General features: G+C 35.1%; 1 protein-coding gene across 1 annotated transcript in view; it reads left to right on the top strand.

Annotated features, from left to right (window-relative positions):
- The window catches only part of CDH12 (cadherin 12), a 529,677-nt gene extending 512,971 nt beyond the window's left edge, over nt 1–16,706 (top strand). The window contains exons 11-14 of the mRNA XM_017809416.1: nt 3,489–3,610; nt 5,111–5,228; nt 9,942–10,193; nt 13,784–16,706. Coding sequence (XP_017664905.1) covers nt 3,489–3,610; nt 5,111–5,228; nt 9,942–10,193; nt 13,784–14,280 — 989 coding nt within the window. The 3' untranslated portion in view covers nt 14,281–16,706. The remainder of the gene's footprint in view (nt 1–3,488; nt 3,611–5,110; nt 5,229–9,941; nt 10,194–13,783) is intronic.
- The last annotated feature ends 912 nt before the right edge of the window (nt 16,707–17,618 follow it).

Below are 17,618 nucleotides of genomic sequence, written 5' to 3'. Positions count from 1 at the left end.
ATTATGCCTAACTTCTTCTTTTCTTTTCTTATATAATTTGTGGTGGAATATTTTCATTTCTTATTTTTGTGTTTTCTGCATAGCCCTTTTCTTTATATATAAGAAATCCCTTCTTCCACTATATTATTTAGCTCCAACTTGCTTCATTGCCATCCTTCTCTGTAGTATTCCTCGTTCATGATCCTGTCAAACTGAAATCCTCATAGATATTTTCCACCCTTTGATTGCAAGTCTTTTGGTGACTTGGTGGTTGTGTAAAGGCCACAGAAGTCTTTCTGTTGACATCAACAGGCTGTAGAAGAGGATCCAGCTGTATTTCTTACTCATTGTCTGTTGTTTATGTGTCAAAAAATGCAAGCTTCTATAGCAAAGAACACAATTTCCCCAATGCATTACTTGACTGAGTCTTCAAAAAGTAATACATGCTACTAACAGGAAGAGGGAGATTTTGAGAAAAGAGAAGGTATATATTATTTCAGACAAAAAAATAAATTCTCAGTTGTAGTTATCTCAAAAAGAACCATGGGGTCACTCCCTGGAACCCAAAAATACAATGACAACACCAACCAAATGAACCATTTGAATTTTGTCCATGGCTTGGAAAAGACATACACTAACAGAGAAGACTAAACTGTCACAAGTGATTGAGTTCATGGAGATATGTGTGCCTGTGTATATTCACAGAAAGTCCAGCAGAACTGTACTTTGTTTCCAGAGAAACGGAAAGGCAGGTAGGTGCAGAAGGAAGATTTCATAATGGTCTATGTTTCAGTAAAGCTTAAGTATTTAGATTTAGTGGTAGACAAAGGACATTTGAGATTTGTACATTTTTTTTCCTGCAGTAGGGCATCAGTTTTAGTAAACTTGATTTAAATCTTTTTATTAAAAGCAATTTAAGCTATCTAAAACCTTGAAGTTTATTTGCCTATGTACCTTCCTGGCACATAAATAGCTGCATGATATTTAAGTAGAGCTGTAACGAGTAGTAAATATTATGAAATTCTAAATTTTAACAATTGCCCAGTTAAGAATCTACACCTAAAACATATTTGTGATTCATTGCAGCATACCTCAAAAAATTTATACATTGGCCATTGTCTATAGCACTAAAAACAATTGCTATACCTATACTATAGCAGTAATTGGCAAAATTTTGGAGGATTCGAGGTATGAGAAAAAATTTTGGCCTCTAATATATCTTTCAAAGAATCACACAGAATAAATCACAGACCATCAGAGAAGTGAGAAATAACTGTAAAAATTATAGTCGTGTTTTTCCAAAGCATTCTTACTATTGTGATTTTGAGTGAGGGAGAAATGTCAAATCCTTCTGTTAATTTTAAAAATATTAGTCACATAGTATCTAAACTGTTTCAAAAAACAGGAAAAAAAGTAATTTATTTAAGTTATTTCACAAAACTATGGCCTAAAAGGCCTCCTATAGAAACTAGCCTGTCTAATAGAAATTATCAAAATCAGCTAATTTTTCCATGTACATGATACATAAATTTTGAATACGTTCATTGTTTTATTTGAAAGGCATTGTTAACATATTCCTAGAAGGACATGAACTAGCATTTATACCTGTGCTTTTGTGACAACGCATTTATCTCTAATGTGTTTAAAGAAGGTCTCCTGAAGCCCTGTTGCTCAGTGTTGTACCTTAAAACAAACACATAAAAACTAAAGAAAAACCTGAATTACTCCATGTGAGTTGATCTGTCATTTGCAATGAGTACTGCTAGAAGGGAAGTTTTAAGTTAGATTTTTTCTGCCAATAACTGTGTGAAATTGACCTGTTCAGGGATTTTCTGATCTCTCTCTAGAGGTCCTACTGTCTACTGAATAAAATAAATTCTTAGTACTTTTTTATTTCCTGTTATGCAAAGGAACCAATTCAACTGTGAGCAAGCAATCTAGATTTCTTCCAGGTCTTCAGGTATCTAAAGAATCAGTGCCTAATTCCCAGCTGCTGGAACAAACTCTGCTTCCATTTGTAGTGCACAATGCCTTTTCTCCACGGAGACATTTTCCCAGTACAGTTGATGTGATTTGGAAATTAATGAGGATTCAAAGATATGTTATTAGATACGTTCACCGTTAAATATATATGTTCATAGGAAGGAACTACAGGTATTGTGTGATTTGGGTAGTGTTTTTTTGTTGTCTTCTAGATTTCAAACTGTGTTTATAGCATGGTCAGCTTATCTGCTACTTGTATAGGTAAAGCGAAGTTCTTCTTGCAACTAGTCCCACATAACTAGGAAATCATTGGGAGTACCCTTTGGTTTTGACAGAGGTCTCTTGAAAACACTGCATTTAGTAGTTGCTAAGAATAAGAAAGAAATGAAAAGTTCCTACAGTGCCAACATGAAGGGACTTTGCGCCTTGCCATGTTAGTTATAAAAAAAAGAGATACAAAGATTTATACAAACTGCAAAGCAAGCACCTAATGCAAATAATTTGAAGGGTCCATCGAGGGTCATGAAGATGATTAGAGAACTGGAGCACATCTCCTATGAAGACGTGCTGAGAGAGTTGGGCTTGTACAGCCTGGATAAGAGAAGGCTCTGGGGTGACCTAACTGCGGCCTTCCAGTACCTGAAGGGAGCCTACAAGAAAGCTGAAGACGAACAATTCACAAGGGCATGCAGTGATAGGACAAGTGACAGGACAAGTGGTAATGGCTTCAAACTGGAAGAGGGTAGACTTAGATCAGAGATAAGGAAGAAATTCCTTACTGTGAGGGCAGTAAGTCACTGCAACAGTTGCCCAGAGAAGTTGTGGATGCCCCATTCCTGGCTGGGCCAGGCTGGATGGGGCTTTGAGTAACCTGTTCTAGAGGAACGTGTCCCTGCATGTGGCATGGGGGTCAGAACTAGATGATCTTTAAAGTTCCTTCCCACCCAAGCCCTTCTCTCATTCTATGATTTATGCCAGAATGTTCAAGAAAACTCCTTTTGTACTTAAACGTGGACCCATGCTGTCATTCCTACACTACTCTGATTCATAGCATAGGTTTCTTTAACAGTTATCTGTCTGTCACTCTTCTTAAATGCAAAAGAATAAAAGAATTAATCTTTTTGACTTACCAGCTATACTGTTTTTCATGTATTTGCTATCTTGCAAGAGATTTCAGCATAAAGTAAAAGAGAATATTTTCTGCTTTGTATTGAATTTGTGTCTCCTTTCTATCAGACATTGCATTTGCAACTAAACTTGTTTATAAAATGCGTTTAGTAACTGATGAAGATATCTGCATTGGAAGGACAATGGAAAGAAACATAATGTATGCTGTTGTTCAGCATTTCTTTTTCACAAAAGTCTGGTACAAAATTATATATTTGCTCTTGTTTTCTTCTTAGTACAAATCAGAAAAAAATAGAAGTCAAGGACTTTTGGGAGTCACGGTACTGGGATCAAAAGTTTATGACAGCATATGGTGATGACAACAAACATAATTATTTTCTCCTAAAAATTGTTTATAGGTAACCCACTATTAGCCAGCAAAGTCAACGTTATAATAAATGTCCTGGATGTCAATGAGTTTCCTCCTGAAATTTCAGTTCCATATGAAACATCTGTATGTGAAAATGCCAAGCCAGGACAGGTATTTCAAATTTGTAATGCTTGCTATTTTGCTTTTTCTTTCCTTTTTCTTTATAGCAGTAGAAATTTCTAGGTTTGAAAATGACATTGTGATTGGAATTCTTTTACAAATAAAATGTCTGTGTCGGAAATACCTATTGGAATTCTGTTTGTTGACCTTTAAGGTCTATTTGCAATCTATTTTTATTTTCCCTAATTATATGGACCCAAGCCACTCTTTAATATGCATATAATAGCTATGAGAGAAGAAATAGTTATGAGAGGAGAGAGAATCTCTTCCTTAAACACACTTAAGTATAAGGGGAAAACTGCAGTGAATAAATGGAGAAAGATGGATTACACACATTTTTGTGTCCTATTCTGAGAATAAGAATCCATAACTCTAAAGACAATCCTACTGAAAAGTTGTTTTAATAAGCAGTTTCTACTATATACACAGTATGTAAAACCTATTTCAAGTTCAGCACAGGACCTTATATCATGAGTGATGCCAGAATTATTAAAGCTGGCCCCAGAGGCTCTTGGTATGTGCTCCATCTGCACAAAATTTTTGCAATTAAACACAGTGCTTCAAAGCACCAAGGCCGACCAACTTACATACTAACAGCTAACACTGTTTCCAAGAGAAGACTTGTAACTTTGACTGTTCAGCTTTGAGAATTACTGCCAGCCATGGAAGGAATACATTCAGCCTGACGTATAATCTGATTTCTCTTTATACGTACATAGTATGTAATCAGTCTATGTGATTTTTATCACTGACTTGATATGATAACCCTATATAATTTCCTTTTCCATGTACTTCAACTATGATACAACCTAGTTTAATCCCTAATTTATCAGATACTCTGGGTTTCTTTTTTAGGCACTAATAATAGAAAGGGAAACCTGATACAGGATTGCTGTGACAAGCATTGAGATTCAAAATTATAGATATTATAGATATTCAGACCCTTGATATATAAAAAAAGTCTTCCCTTGTAAAGGTTCAATAGGAATTCTACTCTGAAATATATTAATTGAACTATGCTTACCTGAAATGTGGTAGATAGGACTCTGGGACACAGGAGTTCCTTTATGCCTAGATGATGGAGAACTTTCAACCCTCCCTACTCCATTTCAATCTATAAAATTAGAGTTCAGCTTGTGTAGTACTACAACATGTACTGATTGTAATAGTAGTAGCAGATAAAGTGAAGTGTAATCACTTAACTGAAAGCAATCACTAGTATTTTAATACACACAGCAAATATTAAATACCATGAATACAGAGTAAATCTTTCTGATTTCCTTCAGATATCAAAGTAAGACCTTCTGAGACATCATTAGTTCTCTGGTAGCTATAGTATTCAGACTGCCTCCACTATCCAGTATATTGGGGGAATGAGAGTAATCCAGCATGATTTAACTGTCAATTGTTTCATTTGGTGTTCACTTTGCACTTCTACAAAACTGCTTCTTTTAGAAGACTGAACTGACTTCAGAATTAATCTGGTTTCAGGTGATACAGATCATCACTGCAGCAGACAAGGATTTGTCACCAGCTGGGCAAAGGTTTTCCTTCAAATTGTCATCTGAGGCTTCCAACAAACCCAATTTCACAGTCCATGACTACAGAAGTAAGTTGGTTACCCCTAATCTCTTTTTCAGGGCACCAGGCTGTGGTTATAATGACAAATATGGTTACTTTGAATTACAGTTGTATCTACAGACCTAACTTTTTTTTTATTTGACATTTCTAACTGCTAAACTATCTGGGACATATATTAATATAAATTCAGGTCTTGCACCTTTTCTCATTTTTAGGGGACAGGAATTGTCAGAACACCAAAGGCTGAGATTTCTCTACAGGCCTTCAAAAACACTGCTACCTGTTTTATTTTCTTCCTTTTATCATTCAGTATCTCAGGAAGAATCCATATGCCAATGCAGGTATACCTTTAAACAAGGCACTATTACTGTCTTGTTTAAATACTATGACTTCACTAACCATTTTCCAAGTACTCAGACATTGTGTTTTCTTGAGAATGCATAGTCCTGCAGAAGAGTTAGTTCTAAATATGGACAGCGGTGCTGGAGTACAACATCTCGCAACACCCTTATTTTTCTTCCAATTTCTTTGTAACTGAATATATTTTTTTCTTATTAACTTGTGTGCATTTGATAGATGGTAAAGAACAAACCAAGACAAAAAGTAGATCTCATTTTCTAGTCTAAACATCTTCAAGAATGTAGTCTTGTGAATAGACATAGCTAAAACATAATAAAATGTAGTAAATTTTCTCCGCTAATTACTTCAATCAAATAAGGGGGGGAAAGGAGTTTTTTAGCTATTAGGTGATATTTAAATAACTTTAAATAACTTTAAATAAGCTTTTAATAAAAAAGGGTCTACATTATTCTGCAAAGAAAGAACACCTAAAGCCATCCAACAGAATTCAGTAACATTCCTTTGTATGCTCAACTATGAAGTTTATAAGTATTACTATTAAAAAAGTATATAATTCCTAATTTTTAAAATTTAATAATTATATAAAATTACTTTTTAAATTTAAATTTGAGATTATACCAATTATGATGTAAAGTTTTCTTTCTGGAGAATTAAATTATCCAATCCCTAAAAAGTGCTAGAAATTAATAATACAAAAAATGAAGAAAATTGCAGAGGTCATTTTTTTTTAGCCTTTTAAAAAAACTTTTAAATATATGGCCCACATTATTTTTGAAGCCATGCACTTCTTTCAATGTCAGGTAGTACAAAATTAAAGCCGACAAAATAAACATAACTTAATCCTCAAGAATCCAAGAAGAAAGAAATTTAAGAAAATAAACTATGCTTATTTTCTCTTTATGTATAGCTCTCCTGTGAAGTTGATATGATGAAAATGGTTTATTCACAAACTTATTAGCGACTTTTTTCTCATTGTATCATAGATAGTTAATAAAAAATAACAGATGATTAAAGAATTTCCCTTAAGGATAAACAGACTATATAACGAAACTGTAATAATTCATAGTATTGCAACCATGAATAATAGTATCTTATAAAGCCAAAACTATGTAGATCAGCATTTTATTAGAGGGCATTCAAACAGTTTGCTTAAGAGAAATAGCTCAGTGAATATGAAAGACAACCATACAAATGATTCAAGTTCCCTTACTTCTGTTCTTGGAAGATTAGGTCTTTTCTCTGGAAGTTCTTAGTCTAATAACAGGCACCAGTATTTGAAAAAAGTTGTGGCATTTTAAAATCTAAATACAATTATGCCAAGCAAGATCTAAATGCTTTACCTTTATGTCCCACTGGATTCAAAATTTTGGGTAACGTTTAAGTTTCCTTCCTCTTAATGCCACACTGAAGTTTCTGTTACTTTCTGTTCCCTACTTCTCTGTTGGTAGTTTTTCCTTCAAAAACTCAGCATGATGAACTTAGCTAATGATTATAATTAAGAAGAAAAAAGGAATTTTCTCTGTATCTTAACAGATTTAGGAAAATATACCTCTTTAAAGCTTCCTCATACTTTACATTTATTACTTTCAACTTTTCACTTTTAAACATATTTCAAGGCCCATATTGGTAGTATCTTCACAATTACACAGTTTTAGAACATGAATACTATGTATTTCTAAATAAGTTTGGTATTTTGGTCAAGACTTCTTTAAAGTAACGGCTTTAATTTCTTTCTTTTTTTTTTCCTGTCTGTTTCCTAAAATATCCCTTAATTTCAATAAGATTTATTTTTTTCAGATCATTACAAACTTTTGCTTTAAATAGAAATCTTGCAGGTCTTCTCAGGTCGATATAACATATTTAAAAAGTCAAAAGAATCTTTAAACTTAAAAAGTCTATACAGTAATTACAGCTCTTGAAAAGTGTGCTTAGCATATGGGTTTGGTGAGGAAATCGATCAAGTATTGTTAGATAATTAAATTTCCCTGTTTAAACCAGTAATGATGACACTGAGTTGACTTTGGATCTCATTAATCTGTTAATGAAGTTTCATCACTGTTTAAAAACAAGAGCAATATTCCTATTAAAAAATGGAATTAAAAACCACCAAGATACAGACTCTTAAAAGCATTTCTTAACACTTACAAGAAAAGAAAAAAGAAGTGCACTGTTTGTTACAATGCAAAGACCAAAAACAAAAACAAACAAAAAGATTGTGTGGAATATTTTCCAATCATAGAAACCTTTTTTCATTATGATGATTTACAGTGCTATTAGAAGCAATCTGTCCAAACATAAACTCTGTTTTGCAATATCTTCTGCCTTTTTTTTGCCCGAGAAGTGGAGGAAGGTCTGTTCTGTGCAGAGTTTAGAGGTATTATAACACTTATTTTCCCTGCAGAAACCTTTTAAAAACTAATACCTTTATCTTTTAAGTTATCAATTATGTTAATATCATGCCGGTACTTTGTGAAAGGAATCTTTATATTTTTCAAGGAGACAGTTTTGTTCACTGTGCTACAGTTAACACTTTTACAAGTAAAGGTGGCATTTAACATGTTTAAATACATTAAGAAGCCCAAACCACAGACCTATTCTATACAACTAAAAATCGTGAGTGGTCTGATACTACAGCAGGTGTAATAAGTTTGTGGTGCACCCAAGAAAATAAACCTTTCCAGGTTTATTTATACTTCGAGATAAACCTTAATGAGGACCGAAGCAAGACGGAAGCTCAAAGTTGCCATTCAGCAGCACTGAGACCAATCCACTATGTTAATAGAAATGAGGCCCTGGCAGAGCTGGAGTGCTTCCAGTTGGACTGCACTTCTTCATTCTGCTTTGCTGGCCTCACTCTGCTCTCTAGAGGGCAGCTTCCATGTGGAGTACACACCGTTGCTCATGTAAGAGACAGAATTTCCTTCTCTCCAGCTGTCACACACATCCTAAAAATGAATTTATTACCAACAGACTGAAGAACCAGAAGCTATCTCAACTTCTCTAGGTTATTCTGTATTGTTCAAACACATGCCTGTGTCCATACTTTCAAAGGAACTTTGAACTATTGAAAGGGGTCATAGAAGAGCAACGGAAATTGTTCAAAATCAAGGACTTAGAGGCTTGATCTGATTGATTCTTTTCAAAGGAGAATGGAAAGTCATTTAGTTGCATCGTAACATGTTAAAGTGCTCTTCAGTGTTGCAATAGGAAGAAAAAAATAACAGAAATAATTCTAATAATAGAAATAAGGTTAAACTGAATGTATTCAAATTAGTTCTAAAACTTTTTATACAGTGCAGATAATTAATCATAGAGAGAAAGAACAAGCTGAGGAAGGAAGTTGGCTTGACTTGAACAATTTTAAGACATTTTTTCTTTTCAAAACTAAGTATAACTGAACTGTCTGAGTTTGATAAAAAGGAGACATCTGAAGCATTTTGTCAGTCAAGTACCTTCCCAATGGTGCCTAATCATAACATATCTGATTTGGGTATTTAGGATTCCTTCTTATTGTCATTAATCAGAACTTCACACAACTATTTGAGCATGGAATTCAGAGGTCTTAAGCCTTTTACCAAGTGACAAAACTACAAGGATTGAAAGCCATCACAGACAGCAAGTGATGTGTTCCAAAAATATAAGGAATATGGGTGAGATGGCAAAATGGTAACTGCTGCAGGCTACCTTCATTCAGTTCTGTCATCTAATTAATTCCCCGCTAATTTAATTTTGGTTTTGCTTTCAGTGTAATTCTTTTAATCTGTACATAATTTCCTTGCTGCTCTGTTTGATTCAGGAAAGGCAGCAATAACTAAAATACCTACTGGGAAGAAATGACAAAACATAACTTCTAGGATTTGACTAATTGATGGAAACTCTACTGATTTTGAAGTATTCTTCAGTTATTTTTAACAGGGCAGGAAAGCTAAAGTGATTGCATACTGTCCAGGTACAATACTTTGAGTTTTTAAGGGAAATGAATTAATTGATAAACACATGATTCTAAATCCATGTGCAACCAAACTCATTGGGCCACAGACTAGAAATGTAAGGAGACAAGGAGAAAAGGAAAACTGGAAAATTCTTCTAATCTTCTACCTGTAAAGTTTTGGGGTTTCTTAAATTATTGTTATCTTCTCTGAAATTTTAGCTGTTAATAGGTTTATAAGAAAAGGAATATTTTTTAATGCTCTGCAAAAAATAATTGTACCAATCACAATACAATACCTTCTGTAATGATAAAACAAGGCAATTACATAATGTATGTCATTCACCAAGTTTCAAATATGAAATAGCTGCCTATTACTCAATCTGACAGAAGCTACATTATGAATTTAAGTACAAAATAAAAATCTGGTGATGACTGTGTCATGTTTTACAGACAACACAGCTGGGATTGAAACCAGGAGAAATGGCTACAGCAGAAGACAGCAAGAGCTATACTTTCTTCCAATAGTAATAGAAGACAGCAGTTACCCTGTCCAGAGCAGCACAAATACATTGACTATTCGAGTTTGCAGATGTGATTCTGACGGTACCATCCAGTCCTGCAACGTGGAAGCAATCTTCTTACCAGTTGGCCTCAGCACAGGAGCGCTGATTGCAATCTTATTGTGTATTGTTATACTTCTAGGTTAGTTCTCATGAAACCCTGTGAAGTGCATTACTCTGATTATTCATTAGTTTCATCTAGTGTTTAACAAAAGCTATTGAAAATGTGTGGCAGTTTATTTCTAGAAAAATATCCCAAAACACTGACCATGACCATGAATCTGCCAACCTATGCAATATTTCTTCTTGCACAAAGAGAACCAGTTTTCAGTGGAACCCAAACCATAATTTTTTATCTGAAATAGTATTAAATATCTTTCATGAAAAAATAATTTTTTTAGAATACTACTGAGGTAGATAAGTCCTACCAACAGTAATACCAGTAAGAACCTATTAAGAGCCTTTATTTAATTTTGTATGTGAACTTGGACAAAAGGAAAATGAAGAAATGGAAGAGGAGAAAATAACTGTAGTGTAGACTGTGACTGGCTATATCCATATAAATCTTCATTGGATGATTTTTATTTCAGGCAGACATGGATATCATAAGGTGGCATTGTTATTTCATCTCCTTTATATTTAAACACTGCCTTATTCAAAGCAGTCAATAGCCGTGCGCATCTTACTTATAATATGGCCTGAATCAACCGATAATAAAACAAAACCAACTTCATATCTTACACAGGTACAATGTGGGCTGCAAAAAGCAGACTGAGTCTTACAGATGCTAGCCTATATCTCCTCTTGATACTAGCGGGCTTTCTGGATCCCGTGCTATTCCTTATGTAGGTCTAATGCATATCCAAAAATAGCTCCTGACACAGAATATACCATATGGATATCTCTTTACATTTGGATTATACAGTAGTTTACCACTTAAGTAAATTAGTAAAGGCTCAGGGTTACATAAATAGCTTCTGAGAAGCAGTAGGTGAAAGTGAGAATTTCTATTCTGTGTCAAAAAATGATATTGTGAGAAAAATGTTGTTTCAAATCAGAAGAATGGCAAATGGTCACACTTCCCATGGAGTAGCAATTAAAATACATTAATTCTGGAGAATTTAAAACAAAACCAAATAAATCAGAAAACCAAAATAGGTCAGTTTTTTTGAAGTAAGATGAATGGTGTCTGCTTTATCACAATTCCAATTAGAGCAAGTTTTTTAGTAACCATGTGTGTTTTGAGTATCTCCAAGGACGTATACCCCACAACTTCTCTGGACAACATGTTCCACTGCTTGACATTCTGACAATAAAGAAGCTTTTTTTCTTACATTTTAATGGATTTTCCTGCATTTCAGTTTGTGCCCATTGTCTTTTGTCCTGTCACTGGGCACCATTCACAAAAGCCTGGCTCCATCTTTACTTCCATCCATCATATACTTATACAAATTGATAAGATCCCCCTGAGCTGTCTCTTCTTCAAAATGAACAGACCTGGTCCTCTTAGTCTTTCCTTGTATGGCAAATGTTCCAATTCCTTTAATCACCTTTGTGACTCTGCACTGGATTCTCTCCATGACTATCCTGTAATGAGGAGACCAGAACTGAACCCAGAACTCCAAGCGTGCGTGACCGGAGCTGAAAAGAGGGGAATGATCGTCTCACTAGGCCTGCTAACAGTGTTTCTTCTGTTGCAGTCCCAAATACTGTTGATCTTTGCAACAGGGGTACATTGATGGCTCATGGTGAACTTGTTGTTCACCAGTTCATAAGGCCTTGTCAATCAAGCTGCTTTCTGGTCAGTCAGACAACAGCATTTACAGTATACAGTTACTCCCCTCCATGTGTGGGACTTGGAATTTCTGTTCATTGAACATTGGAGCTCGTTTTGGCCCATTCCCCCAGCCTGGTAAGATCTCTTTGAATTGTGGCACGACTTCTCTTTTTTATCATCTTGCTGAGGTGATAAAAATCCCATGATCCAGGTCATTTATGAAGATGTCTTAAATGAAGATGTCATAAAAAAGGAAAGTAGTCCCAGTATCAAACCCTGGGGCATAATAATAATAATGACCAACTTCCATCTGATTTTTGAAATGTTGATCACAACCTTTGCAGTCTGACAGTTTTACCAGCTTTGCAATCCACCTCACTGTCTCCTTGTCTACTCTACACTTTCTCAGATTTTCTAAGGAAGTTGTTCTTAGAGATAACAACAGAAGTTTTACTAAAGGTAGGTACTTAATGCACTTTTCTCCCTTCATCCACCAGTTATCTCACTGTAGAAAGCTATCAGGTGAGTTAAGCACAATTTCACCTTCATAAATCTATGCTTGCTAGCCTTGTTCCCCTTCTTAGTTCCCAGAATTATTTTCTCCATCACTTTCCTCAGAATCAATGTGGGGCTGACTGGCCTGTAGTTCCCTAGCTCATTCTTCTTGTCCTTTTTGAAGATAGGCTTGACACTTGCTCCAGTCCTCAGAAACTTCCCCCAGACCTTTCAAAAATTATGTCAAGTGGCCTCACAATGACATCAGCCATCTTCCTCACCATTCATGTATGTATCCCATCAGGTCCCATGTACTTATATGTTCAGTTCGTTTACATGTTCCCTAACATGATCGTCTTCTGCCAAGGATTAGTCTTTCTATTTCCAGACTTACCCTCTGATCTCAGGCACCTGGAATTCCTGCAGGAAAACTTTATCAATAAAGACAGAAGCAAAGAAGATATTGACTAGGTTGGATTTTTCCATGCCATTTGTCAACAGCTCCCCTCCCCCATTCAGCCATGGGCCCACCTTTACCTTTTTTTTTTTTTTTTTTGCTGTCTTACTTGTACAAGCCCTTCTTGTCACCCTTCACATCCCTTGTGAGATAGTGCCAGATGGGCTTTGTCTTCCCTAACCACACTCTTGCATGTTCAGACTGCCACAGTATATCTCTCCTGGCTCGCTCATCTGTTTTCAGCTCTTAGATGCCTCTTTTTTTATCACTGAGTTTAGTCAAGAGCTTCTTATTCATCAATGCAGGCCTCCTGCTGCCTTTGATTTTCTGCTCCTCAGGTTGGGCCAATGTTGAGTTTGGAGGAGGTGATACTTAAAAATCAACCAGCTCTCCTGGACCCCTCTTCTCTCCGAAACTGTATAACACATGATTTTTTGAAGCAGATCCCTGAAGAGATCAAAGTGTGCCACATAAAAAGCTAATGTAGGATTTTTTTTTTCTGCACTTTAAAAATTCCAAATTTAAAATTATTCAGATTATTTATTATTGAAAGTTCCAAATTATTTTTTCCTCTTTGTAACTGTGGGAGTTTGATTCTTGTGATTGTTTGTTGCTTGTGTGGGTTTTTTTCTTCTCTTCAATGTGGAAATTTAGGGGTTTTTTTCTCTATTTTGCTATGGAAGACTTTTAAAAAAACCCTATCTCTGTCTCTACAAACTAACAAGATGAACTCCTGTCCAATTCTATTTGTTTGCAAAGAAGAACAGTAGGAAAATTATTTGTTACTTCCTCCAGCAGTACAGCAAGCACTTAGGAATGTTAGACTCATATATCAAAGTGCAAATGACTTTTCCTTCGCTAGAGCACTGCTAAGCACTGCATTTTTCTAAGGAGAAAAGTCCCTTTGATTGCTTGCAGCTTTCAAAGAAAGATATAACGATACGTCATGAGAGTACAAAATTATTTCTGTGCATGTCTTAACTTCAATTGTCTCTCATTACAGTCATTGTGGTACTGTATGTAGCACTACGGAGGCAGAAGAAAAAGGACACCCTGATGACCTCTAAAGAAGACATCAGAGATAATGTTATCCATTATGATGATGAAGGAGGTGGAGAAGAGGACACCCAGGCTTTCGACATAGGTGCCCTGAGAAATCCCAAAGTGATTGAAGATAACAAAATACGCAGGGACATAAAACCAGACACCTTGCGTTTTCCGCGCCACAGACCACCAGCAGAAGATAACACAGACATAAGAGATTTCATTAATCAAAGGCTGAAGGAAAATGATGCAGATCCATCTGCCCCCCCTTATGACTCCTTGGCAACCTATGCTTATGAAGGAAATGGATCTGTTGCAGAGTCTCTCAGCTCTATAGACTCCCTTACTACAGAGGCAGATCAGGATTATGACTATCTGAGTGACTGGGGACCTCGCTTTAAGATCTTGGCAGACATGTTCGGAGAAGAAAGTTATAACCCTGACAAAGTCACTTAAGAACAACTACAACAGTGAAATAAAAAGAAAAGTAAACCAACAACAAATTTAAAAGATAAACCTAAGCTTTATATATGACACAATTACTTTGATTATATAAGACAGCAACTGTTTCCAGCAAGTTACTACATTTATCATACTGTCAGTTTTGGTTTGATCTGCAAAAGAATGATAAATCCTGTAACATACACAGGTTTTTGTTGTTGTTATTTTGTTACTCTGGAATTACACTGAGACAAGCTCAGGCCTTCAAGGTGCAGTTTACTGACCTGACTTAGAACGAAGATAGCTTTCTGGCATCGTGGTGGAAGAGTGGTAGCTTTTTCGTAATTCCACTAAAGTGCCTATTGAAACTTTTATCATTTAAGTGGTAAAAAGTCTGCTGTGATGGTGTTACAAATCTGAATTGGACACAAACTTTAAGACAAGAAGCAATAGCAACATGCTGACTTCTTTTAGAAAAAAAATGGAGATCACTTCCTGGAATATATCTAATGACTTAAACTAAGGGGTGGGGCGGGAGGGTGTGTACATTGTGTTTGGGAGTTATGTTTGTTGAGGTTTTTTAAAGCAAACGGTATGTCAACACATCATATTTCTTCTTCCAAAGTTCCACTGAAAATTTAAATTTAAAATGCTATTGCTCACTCTAAAGATGTAAAGCCCAAATTAAAAAGGCAAAGATCTTAGCATACATCAATGAATATTTAAAATGTTCATGCAAATATTACATTTTTCCAAAATAATAAAAAGATGAAAGCAGCTATTCCTTTATGTGAAGGAAATTTCCCTTTGTTCCCCCTCTTCTTTTAAAACAAGACTATTATTGGAATGTAAAAGTGAAGAGGGTTTTTAAAGAGTATTATTTTTAGTACCAAGACACCTTTTCCCTTGTAAGTATCACTAAAGAAGTACACATAAAGAACTCCACATCACTTTTCTTTGCAAGTAGACTGTTACTCTGTAGATACCATATACATACATTATAGACATAGTTATTTTTACACTGATCGTCTGCTACAGTTCAGCATATCATTGTATCACTACCATACCCACAGGAAACATTTTGGAAAGCCTTTTGAGGTTGGACACTTTATTAATTTTATTCTTGACAATATTTAAACAGAGGCAGAATAAAAATACAAAACAGCACATTTGTCCACTCTTTATGTACATATCCATGCATAAATGTAGCTGTGCGGCTGACAGAAGTTCAGATACACACAAGGCATTATGCCTTGGAAGATATCTTGCAGAACTATTTCATGTGACTTTTTCTGATGATCTAGGGCATAGACATTTTGTAAGACAATGGTTTATGTCTCCCGAAGTGCATATATCCTTATATTCTCCTTCTAAAGTCCCTGCAATCTGTTTGAGCTCTACTCATGATTAATGGCACTGCCAAGGTCAACCTGAGTCTTTCATGAACCAGAAGTCTTTTATTCACCTCAGATCTACAGCTTATTTTTTGTACTGCTGAAGAATTACTAACTATCAGACATACTTAGCTCACAAGTCTGATATTAACAAACACAAATTTCCCTCTACTCTCTTGGGGAAAAGTAAAGATATTTCAACATTGTATAAATTAATCTCCCAATGAGACTTTGAAAGTTGTATAGTTTAAATAAATTTTGGATCATCCAGTACAATTGAACAGCGCTGCGTTAAAATCACAGTTGGTATAGTTTCTACCAGCAGAGTGCTGAGGAAGAGACACAGCATATGGCAACAAGGAAGGTTTGTGGTTTTTATCATTATCAGCAAAGGTATCTTGTGTTCCTTGAAAGACAGACTAAACCAACAAAAGCTCTCTCTTCACAGGACAGGGAAGCAGATGAAGTGATGGGGACCATTTCCCAGCTTAGAAATTTATTGTGGAAGATTGTGTTTTACATTTTTGTACATCCTGACAGTTTATCAAAGGCAATTTGATATTGCAGAGTGGGCCTAAAAAATAGCACTGGGAAAAAAAAAAGTTTTCTACTAGTTACAACTGAGATTTGATTCATACAAGATTCACACTACTGGAAGTAATTAACAATGCTTCCTCATGTAGCATATGCATAGCAATGTTTTCTGTCCTTTTGCCATAGCTAAACAAACATCTGATGCTGCTCATTTACAGATGTGCAGTCCAGTAGCCAAACTCTGCTCTGAGCAACTGTATTAGTCCTTTGTATGTATTTTACTAGTAAAGTCAACATAAGTGAGAGCAGTGTTTGACTTTTTAACATCATGTGGCCTGTTTGCATATGAAATTCTATGTATTTGTAGTCAATACTGGGTGAACATTGGCTCTCTTGAATAGGCTAGCATTTGTTCTAAGCAAGACAGTCTGCATGTGAGCCTGACTTCCAAAATGGGTAGACAGAAAATGTGGTCTTAAACATGCTGCTACACAAAATCTGTATTTGAGAATGAGTTGCGTTATGTTAAATTAATACCATATTGAATATCAAATGCATATTTTTTACATTTAAGAGTTTTGTAACTGAGATGTTTCTATCACATAATTAATAAACATCCAGGAAAATTTTAGAAAAAAATAATATGTAATTACTAATGCAATTTTCCTATAAAATCATAATTAAAATATTTGAAGACATTTTTTGAAGAGCGATCAAATAATTTTAACTTAATAGAGGTCTTTTTTGTAAACAGCTCTATAGAACTAAGGAAAAAATAATGTTTTTCCCTTATCCTTAACGTAGGATCCAGGAAATTTATGTTTAATTCCATGTTTGCTCATTCCTTTTCTAAAATATGATTGTCAGGTTCTTAGCAACTTAATTTTTAAAAGGTAATTAGACAAATACTAAATTTGCAAAATTTAAAATATAACAAGGCATCTGAAATGACCTGAAGTCTATAGGATTAGGGAAACTCCAGAGCACTTTTAAATTGTATCCAATCACTACTTCAGTTTTTAAACACTACATCTTAAAAAAAAATCTCTGCAAACCCTTGCACAGTCAAGATGTTAAAGTGGATGTCTCTCTTTCTGCTGAAGCCTCAACCATTGCCAGAGTGACAAGAAGCTAAGAAAATGCTTAAAATGCACAGAACATAATTTACTGGTGCACAAACATTTAACATTTTCTCAAATGTCTCAACAGTGCAAATCACAAGACATTCCATAAAACACTTTCTCCACTTGAAGTCATTGAAATACTTCACTAACACAAACAAATCCACTTTTTAAGTTAAATATTTATGACATACAGTAGTGGTGCTGAAATAAAAATATGAGTGTAAAGTATTCAGCTAAGAATGGAAGTATCTCAGGAAATCTACCTATTAAACTTACATCACAGTTATACAGAACTGAAGAC

This window comes from Lepidothrix coronata, unplaced genomic scaffold (genome assembly GCF_001604755.1).
Source record: "Lepidothrix coronata isolate B3197 unplaced genomic scaffold, Lepidothrix_coronata-1.0 Scaffold26, whole genome shotgun sequence".
NCBI classification, from domain to species: Eukaryota; Metazoa; Chordata; class Aves; order Passeriformes; family Pipridae; genus Lepidothrix; species Lepidothrix coronata.
Note: the sequence above shows the minus strand (reverse complement) of the source record. Positions and strands in the feature narration are given on the sequence as shown.